General features: G+C 44.1%; 1 protein-coding gene across 4 annotated transcripts in view; it reads right to left on the bottom strand.

The window, feature by feature from the left end:
* The window catches only part of VMP1 (vacuole membrane protein 1), a 65,058-nt gene that overhangs the window by 26,536 nt on the left and 27,215 nt on the right, over positions 1 to 11,307 (bottom strand). For all 4 annotated transcript variants that reach the window (XM_057378820.1, XM_057378821.1, XM_057378822.1 and 1 more), the window contains one exon: positions 7,693 to 7,824. In XM_057378820.1, the coding sequence (XP_057234803.1) occupies positions 7,693 to 7,824 (132 nt within the window). The remainder of the gene's footprint in view (positions 1 to 7,692; positions 7,825 to 11,307) is intronic.

The raw sequence follows: 11,307 nt of genomic DNA, 5'->3' as shown, positions 1-11,307 counted from the left end.
AAGGTCCTGTCTGGGAATCCAGAACCCCAAAAGAAGAAGTTGGAAAAAGCATTGTTGAAAGCAGTGAAGGGATGGTGGCAGAACCAAGCAAGCACTAAGGTTGATAAAAGTAAGGGATTTACACACCACAGGCACARGACTGACATTCCACATTCTAAATAAGTTTCACTTCATGAGAAGTCTGGGTTTTCTGAGCCATTAAATTCTGGAAGAGGAATTGGGTAATCATGGAAAAGTTGAAAGAGAAAAGGACATGGACATGGAAAATGCAAACAGTTTTAAAAAGTACAAGATGAAGTACAAACAGCAATAAACCAGCCCTGGCTTCTCCAAAGGACCCACAAAGCCTCATCAAAAAAAAAATGTGCTGGAGATCTGAGACTTTGGAACTGGGAAGGCTTCAGAGCAATATTCAGAATATCTGTAGGCAAGGATGAACATCCAGAGGGTATCACACACAGCAAAAAATCAAATTTCCAGGTGGATTCTGCTGCTGGCGTTGTGAGGATGAGAATGCTGGATTTATTTGCACATCTGTTTGCTTTCAATTCCTGAGGTTGGTTGCATGTTCAGGGGTGATGCTGCAATGCAGAGATAATCAGGAGGATGCTCATCTTTGGGGACTTGGTGAACTCAGACATGAGTAACTCCAGCAAGTTCCTGGGTCARAAAACCTGATGTTTTCCCATAGAAAATACAATTAAACCCATTGTCCTCACAGCAGATTTTARAAGTGATGTTAGAAAAGACAGACAAAAGAAGCCACAGAGGCGTGTGAGGAGCTGAATCCTTCACAAATCCTGTGGGAACAGAGAGAACAGAGCGAAGGGTCCATTCCAACAGCAGGCTTGGCTCTTCATGGTCATTCCATTTTAGGCTGTCCTGGGCTAAAAGTGTGAAACTCCCAAATGATGGGGCTGTTTTATAAAGATCTCTAAATAAGATCTCTTTTATGGTAAATAAGATCTCTTTTATGGTAAATAAGACCATTAACAGGAGCAGGAATGAAGTCAACCAGCTCTGGATCAGTCCATCGGTTTCCACCAGGAACTTCCAGGTATTTTCTTCGTTCCATTAATCATCTGTAGCACGGCAGGAACATTTTATTTCCCTCTGTTCTCCCTCCCACTTCTGGAGGTATCTTTAAATCAATTCAATTTTAGGAGCTTTAATTTCAAGATTTTAGCATGTTCCAATCCACACTCAGGTTCAGAAGGGAAATACCAAAAGGAGCACGGATTATAGGGTTCAGTGAGCTCTGTAACTCCAATTTAATGCCAGCTTTTCTCACAACTAGAACTGAAACCCTCAGACTTCCACWGAAAAAGTCCTTCTGCTTCACACACTGTAAGAATAAAGAAATTTGGTAAAGAATAAGACACAATTAAAGGAAACAGCCTGAAGGAAGAGGAAGGAGCATGTCCTTTSAGCCTTATCAGATCAGTCCTGCAGAGCTGTAGCCCCTTTAACCACATCCCCTGCCACCTCTGCTCCTCAAAGCAGCACCGTGTCCACTCCGACACTCCACAGCACAAAAAGATGAAATAAAACCATTTCTTCCCTTGCTCAACGGCCACTTTCTATTCACATCTCGYAGGATGGCAGATCCTGCAGATCATGAAAGCCATTTTCATGGAAAGGAGCTGTCAGGGGAATGTCAGCAGCTCTGGAGGAGATTTCCCAACYTCCAGCCCCAGAAGGCTCCAGGACCAGCCCTAAGGAACCTGAGCTGGAGTAGAAAATAAAGAAGTTGGACTAGAAACTGCCTCAGGTGCCTCTCAAGGTGAAATTTTCTGTGATTCTGTGAAAGGATTCTACAGATACAGGCAGGGAGRGGAGTGGGGTAAAGGAACATCCCAGCACTCCCCACACATCACCCACGGAGCTCTGCAGCCTTTGGGGAGCCTGTGCTGGCACTGGCCCCCAAAAACCCCACTGAAATTTATCTCARAGCTACCACTGCAATCGTTGTGGCCACAGCTCTGCCAATTCCAGGACACTGCTAATTTAAAAAAAAATCCATTCTAAAGAATCAAGCCCTATTTTGAGGTGGTTTAAGATCCAGGCGTTGAAGGAATTTTTAATCACCAATCACAAAGATTGACATTTTCAGTCTCTGATAAATCTGAGAACTCAAAGCCATCAGCACTAAAAAAAATCCTGTTTCTCCCCCGAGGACTTGGACAAAAGTTAAGGATTAAAATAGAATGGAAGTGAGGAACTTCTTACACAGCTGACAGAGYCTTTAGCACACACAAGGCTTCCCTCTCAGGCCAGATGTGCAAAGCTCTGCCCTTGTTCTCCCTTCGAGGGACAGAGGTTCCCAGACAGCTCACAGAAGTGGGCTGCATACCAGACTCTTGTACAACACTGATATTTAAACACTGTCTGGAGCAGGGGGGAAAAAAACCTCAGTCGTTTTCTTGATTATGCTGCTGTAATTAATTTCTATCAGTCATTGAAGGTTGTCCCTGAAAAAAATCCTTGAAATAGCTTTTCTGACCCACCTTTTTATCACTTATTGTCTTTCTCAGAATGCTGGGGAGTGAAAAATCAAATATTTAGGGACAAATTCCCCCTTTAGAAACCTGTGTTGAACATTCCCAACACACATAGGACAGGGCATGCAAATCCAGAATGGCAGAATTCAACCATCTGCTTCTCCACAACGCCTGTGCAAATGCACCTTCCAAAATTTCCAGCACACTCAGTGACATTATTTCTCAATTCAGTTATAAAGTGAGAACTTTGTCACTGAAAAAATCTGACATAATACTGAGCGAAAATGCTGCAGAGTAACCCAGGTTTCCTCAGTGCCTGGGTGATTTCTGATTTGTGCACTTACACACTGAACATTAAAGTGRTTTTTTAGGGACCTGAAAGCAAAACTCCCAATGCCATCTCCAGTCACCATTAGGAATTAGTGCAATGCTCGGTGCTGGTTTTTCCTTATCTSTGAGCAGGTGAGCAAATGAACAGAACAATGTGGGTGCCCACAGAAATCCAACCAGGAGGTGTTTTACACATTCCTTACTCACAGCTCTTATTGTCWGCCCTGTGCCTGTTTTAACTCTTTGCTCCCTCTTTCCTCAGGAAGTGCTCTAGATCGAGCTCCTTTATTCAAAGCTGCCGTGGGTTCAGTCCAAATCTTATTTCAAACTCGGTAATTTTGGAAAGCAGTTCAAAACGGGGCTGTTACTCAGTGTATCCGCTGCTGATTGTATAGTCTGTGAAAAACCACTGTCACTTTGCCACCTCACTCCCCCAGCACTCACGGGGAGTTTCTGAACTGAAGCTTCCAGGTTTGATTAGTTGTGAATTTCTATTTAATTACAGACCAAGATAAAAGAGGTGAAAAACCTCCCCTAGAGCTATTAACCAACAAGCTGAGGAATGCAGGGTGTGAGGAGCAGSCTCCTGGTGACCACCCACAGCTCCTTGTGCTGCACAATTCATCCAGAGAGGAAGTTGATGAGCAAAGGGGGTGATTGAAGACTGAGCAAGAGGAAGGATGAGTGGAATTCGATGTTCAGTTCGAATAAGTGATTTCTGGGAAAGCAAAAAGAAAGGGGAAAAAAAAAAAAAAAGCAAGGTTTGCCGGTTATTGTACACGACCCTTCCACTTCCATTTTTATGATAAATGCTTTATAAAAACCTGCTTGTGGTCTGCTTTAACTTCTTTTTTTTCTGGTACCAAGTACCCTTAAACGCCGTTGATTAAAYAAGCCAGCAGCCTTTTCAAGCAAGAACTTATCAGACAGGAGCTGTTAATGTAATCACGGGAGAGATCCGTTTTTAATTTGGCCATCTCGAACGCTGCTAATTAAGTGAGATTTCACTTATTAGCTGAATCTAATCATTCCCCGCGAGTGAAGTCAGCGTCGTGTCAGAACACAGCGCCGGCTTCTCCCGGGCGTGGCACGGACTTTGTTCTGCTCCTGCTCACAGCAACCCCACGTGAAGCCGTGAAAAAGCAACCCGGGGCTTTCGGGGAGGCTGCAATGATGGGATTAGAAAGATGGGATTTGTGTGTGAGTGTCACCATCCCAGAATCCGCGAGTTTAACCCCTTGCAGCCCTCGGGGAGCAGAAGCCGAGCTCCTGACGCAACCCACGGCAGGCAGTTGCAGCTCGGTTTAATACAAACCCTCTCGAGTCCACGTTGACAAATTCTTGAACAAGCCCTGTGGTTACAGGGAAGCTGGTTTCAGTCTGAGTCACTCCTGTTCAAACAGTTTACTGGAAATGGAGGGGAGGGGGAATTTTCAGAGAAGTCATGTGATGGCCAGACAAACCACAACCAGTAAAGGTTCAGTGGAGGCAAAAACAGGTCCCAGCAAACAACTGACATCCAGTGCAGATGGCACTCGATCATTCCCAAACCAGTCCTGCTGCATCTCGGCAGTTCTGGGGATTTAACCCTTCTCCGAGGCTCTGTTCTTCCCCAGAAGTAAACAAACAGCAGTGGCTGATAGTAACATAGGCAACTCGAAAATATTTTTACATGGAAATTTGGCTGCAGCGAGGCTGCACAGAAGCAAAGCCCCGACGTGTAAATCATTAGTTCTTAAAGAAATGCCACTTAATGAAGCCAAACACTCAGAGCCATTAAGGATTAGATATGCAAAGATAGCAGTATTTTCCCCTCTTAGCCATGAGTACCGGGATACAGCAAGGCCCACGCGCTGTCACCGAGTACCTCGAGGCAAACTGGCACCAAAAGCTGCTTTTTCACTCCTCTGCTTGAAGTGTTTGAGCACGACAGAGAACTGAGAAAAATTACCAACAGCAGCTYTTAAACTGGCAACAGAGAGTCCCTGCTCGTGTGTGTGTGTGTGTGGAGACACGAAACTGCACGAATTACCTGCSACTGTGTCATTACCAAAGTGCTGCCCCAGCACTGAGCGGGGATTCACTTCCCCTAATTGAGAGGTTGCTTTGAAGGGCTGCGCTGCAGATGCTCCCTGTGGCTAAAAGGGGAGCTCTGCTAAAGCCCTCCTTCACTCTGGAATTCGACTGGAAGAGAGTTAACAGCAGCTGAGACGCCCTTTKAAACGCTGGTGGGTTTGAACCGCTGCCTTCGGTCTGAACAAACCCCAGCGAGCTGCAGTGTCTGGGGCGAGGCTCTGCCTCCTGGGAGCTCTGGGGACAAAGAGCCCGGAGTGAAAACCGCCACCCTTGTGCAGGGCAGGCAGATCTGGCACTCCCTGCACCCAACTGGGACGCTCTGGGGAGCACACAAAGGGACACGGAGCAAGGAGGAGTGAGTGTTCCTTTACAATGAAGGGCTTTTTCTGAGTGTGCTCGTGGAAAGCACAGGACRGGCACATCGGCTGCAGGTTAATGAGTTCTCTCAAAAGCCAGGTCACTCAGATCTGAGATTCAGGACACAAAATCCATCAACAGACTCTTGAAAGTAAATGGYATTTCACTCGGTGTAACTCTGAATGGAGCATTAAACCTTTACACCGTTTAATCCTCTTAGGTCCCTTTTTTTTTGGTTGGTTTTTCTTTTTTTTTGGGAGTGCCCAGCCAGAAAGCACACTTCCCTTCAGAGATCCTTCAGGCTGGATGCTGTAGCCACGCTCTGCCCTCACCAGAGAAGATCCTCCTGTTTCTCCCAATGACCATTGTTTTTGAGCCCCAGCAGCAGCAGCRAGCTCTGTGAACAACACACACGCAGCAGGGACGTCAAAGCACTTGGCTCGGCTCAGCTGTTCTTCAAAATCCAASAGCCATTCCCCAGCCTCTCCAAAAGCTGGATGCAGCCAGACCTTTGCACTGMAAGCAGCTCCTGTCACTTGCCATCGAGCATTTGCAGCGTCCCCAAGGCACAGGACACTTGTCACAGCCCCCATGTGAGGTGGGAGCTGATGGAGGTAATAACAATTGTTAATGAGGAAATTAAAAATAGACATCAGCGCTGCTCATGAATACAAATTACAGGGCAAAGAGTGATAAACTAGGCTGGAGATTGGGATTTACAGAGGTCAGAGGAAAGGCAGGCCTGTCCCCCACAGACATCCAGAGAAAACATGAACGAAGCCAAAAGCAAAAAGGAAGTCACATTAGCAAATGGAAAAAACTGAACTGTCAGTTTTACGAGCACAATACAATTTAATCGGATTGTCAAAGCCTCATGTTAAAAGAGTTTATAGAAACCAAACCGCAAGTGGAGTTGAAAAGATTTCTTTGTTTTTTTCTTTTTTTTTCCTGGCTATCCATCCCCAAAACAACACGCTTCAATCCAAACTCAATTGCCAAGAAAATAAAATCAAAAGTCCTGGTAAATAACAGCATCATCTCTCTTCATTAATTCCACAAGGCCATTTGTTTACTCCGGGCAGTCGATACAGCTATAGTTTGGCCTGGCCTGACAAAATGCTCTCTAGCAAAAAAATTCCCTTCCCAAGAATCTCACTGTGCGTTCTGGAAACCATCTCTGGCTGCTGCCACAACTGTACACACATATAATTTGCTGGGAGAGTTTCAGTAAACACAGATACTTCAGTCATGTATTGAACTGGTTTCGTTGTTGTTTTTTTTACCACAACTTGATTTTTGTACAGCGAGGGGATTACTTTGCGAAGCAAAGATTGATGAGAGAGTAAAGAACAAAGCAGATTCTTTTTTTCCCCCACTGCATCTTTAAAAAAATAGAAGAATTTACTATTTATAATAACAGAAAAACCCTTTGGAACCTTCTAGCAGGGGGAGGCTCTCAGGAAACACAGGGTTTACTGTTAGAATTACTAGATTGCATTCAGTATTTCCAGACAAACCACTTTCATGGAAAAGCTTCATCCATTTTTTTTGGAAGGAGGAAAAAGAAGTACATATTTATCTGCAGAAAATACCCAGGCAGAAGAGTTTAAAGACATCAGAGCATGGTAAATAGCATCTGCTGGTTTTTAACAGCAGTCTCATGACCGTTTCAACTCAGTGGCAGACAAAACAGGATAAGAAGGAAAAATACTGAGGGAAAAATTCAGTGGCAAGCAGCACAAGGAAAAAATGTTTAATTTCTTCTAAAACATTATCAGTAACTTGTGACCAGGGTGCAAACTCCTGACCTGGGGAAAAATGATCCTCAGCAGTACCTGACTGATGTGCAGTATCAATGGCAAACTGTGCACTGTTTAACCCCTTGAGAAAATAAAGGACAAGAGCAACAAAAAGGGATTAGAGCAGTTCTGCTGCATTTCCACATGAGGAAAAATGTTTCCTCAGGCTGGTGAATGGGTCACACACAGGCCTCTGAAGGTGTCAGTGCAAAAGGCAGGCAAATGTCATCTGAAAGGGATGAGCTGAGGCTGAAAATCATCTCTGGCCGAGGGAGGCTTTAAATGCAGCCAAAACCAGGATTATGGAACAGCAGYTCCTCTACCCTGTTTTCCCAGCCCAGTGTCTCCCTACCTTTATTGTGCTGTTCTTGGAAATCAAAATAATTGCAGTACTTGCAGCAAATACTTGGCTGCACTGTTTGATCTGCTCCAACAAGCTGCGTTCTTGTGCTCCCATCACCACAGGTACCTCTCCCCCAGTGCAGGATCTTTTCCCATCCCTGGGAAGTCCCTTGTGAACTCACACCAACTGATTTTTTGGCCCCTTCTGGTTAAATTGGCCTGGTTATTTACTCCACGTGAGGAGTTCTGGGTTTTATTAATTCTGTTGTTTTGYACACTGTCCTTACTTGTGCGGTCTCTGCGTGTCCCAGCATCTCCTCGAATTCCTGGTACTCTTCATCATCAGGTTCAGCACCGGAGAGCCGGGCTGCCCTCGCCATAAAATACGGGGGCAGCTCTCCAATGGCTGTACCAGCACCCTGGGAAAAGAATAATCCTGATTTATTTTCCTGTTTATTCCCAAACACAAAACACGTGACRCGCGCAAATCCCGCGGCCGTTATCCGAGCCGACGAGAGCAGCTGTTTGGACGGGTTTGCTTTCATCCAGCAGCTCAGAATTCCCATYATTTCCAACATCGTGCTGCTCCCTTTGAATCCTAATTTCCTTTTTAGTTCCTGCTCATTTTGAATCCCTATTTCCCCTTTTTTTCCCCTGTGCAGGGGGTCGGGCAGACACAACCTGCGCATCGCTGGGGCCCCGTGGAGCGGTGCGTGGCTGGAGCTGGTGGCTCTGCTGTCCCAACACCATCCCTGCTGTCCCAAACACCAATCCCTGCTGTCCCAAACACAAATCCCTGCTGTCCCCAYACATCCTGAGTCAGCACTGCTGTGTCTCACCCCCCTGCACGATACCAGACACATTCCCCAGCATGTGACAGCCCCTGATCCCGAGGGGCCTTCGGAATAATCCGGCAGCTCCTCCCCGGTGTTTGCTCGCTCGGTCATGAGACTMTGGGCGAGTGTTTATTAGAAAACAGGCTCGGGTTTTACTACAGCAAAGGAAAAAAAGGTTAAGCAAAGCCTGAGCTGGAGTTTTCCCTCTTCTTCAGCTGGGATAACTGGAGCCGACCCCAGATGAAAGGACGGCTGCTTTCTCACCRCAGGAAAATTATATTTGTTTTCTCAGGACATCAAATGACTCATTTCAGTCTTGTGGGTAAAGGCAGCTTTAGCTTAACCAAGGGAAAAAAGAGAGACGGCTAAGATTGAACATATGGATAAACAGAGGCTAATGGAACAGGAACTGGGAATTAACTCAGGATGGTTTAAATTTAGGGCAGGTAAGAGACAATAGTTGGGCACTGCACGGGAATGTGCTCCCTGCAGATGGCTTTTCTCTCCCAGGGTCAGCAGTGAGTAACAAACGCTTTTCTCCCCCTTTGAAGCGATGTGAAAGCTTTTCAATTTCCTTTGTTCCTGCTCTACACACAGCTGCAAGCAAGAATTCCAGCTGCTGTGGATATTCCAAGTCAACAGGTTGTGGTTTTAAATCCCACCGCAGTTACCCAAGCTGTTAAATTCTCAGTTTAAGCACCCAAAGAGCACGGCTTCCAATGTTTATGCCCTTGTTTTCCACAGAAGAAAAAATTTAAACGCTTGCAACAAGCTGAACTTCATTAATCTGCATATTTCTGGCACAAGGGGAAGATAAGGCTGAAAACAGTAGCAACAACACTTCAGAAAAATTAACTTGAGGTTATGTTCTCAGGGTGATGCAAGAAGAAAAAGTCACATTGCTCCTCCAGGCTCTGCCAATTTGCTTTGGCTTCGTTTTGTGAGCTGAGGAAGAGGTTTGCATGTGTGTACTGGACATGAACTTTCTTTAAATTGGATAAGTCACATGCTCATTATTACAAAACATTTCAGAAGTGCAACAAAAATCATATGATTTCATGTCTGCTGGAGATAGGTTCCTTAAGTGCATAAAAGCAAAAAAAAAAAAAGAGCAGCAATTAAGGGCTCCAAAGTAACTATTTAACTGCTTTTTGTAACATTAGCTATTTTCACTATTTAACTCTTAAGATTTTACACGGAGATTACTTGGACTAACAACAAACTGGAAARGCAAATGCTAATCAAAATTCTTTTACACAAATATATTCAGAAAAGGAAACTGGGAAATGACTCCACTAGAAAGAGTCTTTTAAACAGATTTGATCCTGCTCAGGACACAGGCYGCCTGTTCTGCTAATCCTGGGCAATTAAACATTTTTATTCTTTCCCCTTATTTCTTGTAAAAAACCAAAAAGGCTGCAACACATTAAAAATATAGGGAACTATTGAATTCCTTGTCCCTGTGGGATGGGAGGCTGTGAAAACTGGCATTCACCTAAGAGATTGTTTCTGAGTCCTTGTGCAGGCCAGGGCTGCTGAGCCAACTTTTACAGGGATTGAAAAAAGCATCATTTTCATTCCACCTAATAATTCCTCRGGCACAGGGATATTTAATCCTTGTAATGCTCATTATCAGCAGGAATGGCCATCACTGACACGCTGGGGACTGGGAAGGATTTTAATCTCTGGAAAACAGCGGGTAAAGTTGGAAACAGAAATAAAATATGTAAAATGTGCAAAATATCAGTTTTCTATCGAATCCAATTTACTGATGTAGCCCAGAAAAAGCTGTGAGATGAGGGCCTGAGTCCTGCAGATGGGGAACTGCAGCTTCACTYGTGTTACAGGACCCAAATTTCGGAAATTATTTATTGCTTAAAAAAAAAATCATCATTTTGTGACCTGAATGAAACCTCCTGTGCAGATAAATCCTCACATTTCTCCTCACAGGACACTCAGCCTGGGCAGTCCCAGCTCTGCAAAGTCATCCTGGCACGATTTACAAAAATCTTTTCACTTTCTGGAARTCACCATTATCTTTGCTAAGTGGACATTTAGCTGGAGAGTGACAGAATCAAAAATAAGTCCCCTCAACAGCTTCCATAAGCAGTGAGCTGGAATTAGGACAAAAGAAACAGGCTGGAAAGAGCAGCAGCAATTGCCAACTTGATTTGGCTTACAGGAAATTAGCAAGCAATGTTTATGTACTCATGAAACATTCCAAGAAAGCATAACATGACTTTAGACACCGCTGGTAGACAGAGGATGCTCCCCAGGGAAAATCCAGCAGAGACAGAGTTCAGCACAAAGGTACGGAGAGGGAACTGGAAAAGGGGGAGGGGGGGAAAGGGTGAAAAAGTGGGATTGGAAAAAGTGGGATTGGAAAAAGTGGGATTGAAAAAAGTGGGATTGGAAAAAGTGGGATTGAAAAAGTGGGATTGGAAAAAGTGGGATTGAAAAAATGGGATTGGAAAAAGTGGGACTGAAAAAAGTGGGATATGAAAAAAGTAGGATTGAAAAAAAGTAGGATTGAAAAAAGTGGGATATGAAAAAAGTGAGATATGGAAAAAGTGGGATATGACAAAAGTGGGATTTAAAAAAGCGTGATTGAAAAAGTGGGATTTAAAAAGTGGGATTGAAAAAAGTGGGATTGAGAAAGTGGGATTGGAAAAAGTGGGATTGGAAAAAGTGGGATTGAAAAAATGGCATTGGAAAAAGTGGGATTGGAAAAAGTGGGATTGAAAAAATGGCATTGGAAAAAGTGGGATTGAAAAAAGTGGGATTGAAAAAGTGGCATTTGAAAAAGTGGGATTGAAAAAAGTGGGATTGAAAAAAGTGGGATTGGAAAAAGTGGGACTGAAAAAAGTGGGATTGGAAAAAGTGGGATTGGAAAAAGTGGGACTGAAAAAAGTGGGATTGGAAAAAGTGGGATTGAAAAAAGTGGGATATGAAAAAAGTGGGATTGGAAAATGTGGGATATAAAAACAGTGGAATGTGAAAACAGTGGGATTGAAAAAAGTGAGATATGAAAAAATGGGATATGAAGAAAATGGGATTGAAAATGTG

This window comes from Malurus melanocephalus, unplaced genomic scaffold (genome assembly GCF_030028575.1).
Source record: "Malurus melanocephalus ecotype Western Australia unplaced genomic scaffold, MMel_1.1 scaffold_376, whole genome shotgun sequence".
NCBI lineage: Eukaryota > Metazoa > Chordata > Aves > Passeriformes > Maluridae > Malurus > Malurus melanocephalus.
The sequence above is the reverse complement of the archived record's forward strand: the minus strand, read 5'-3'. Positions and strand labels throughout refer to the sequence as shown.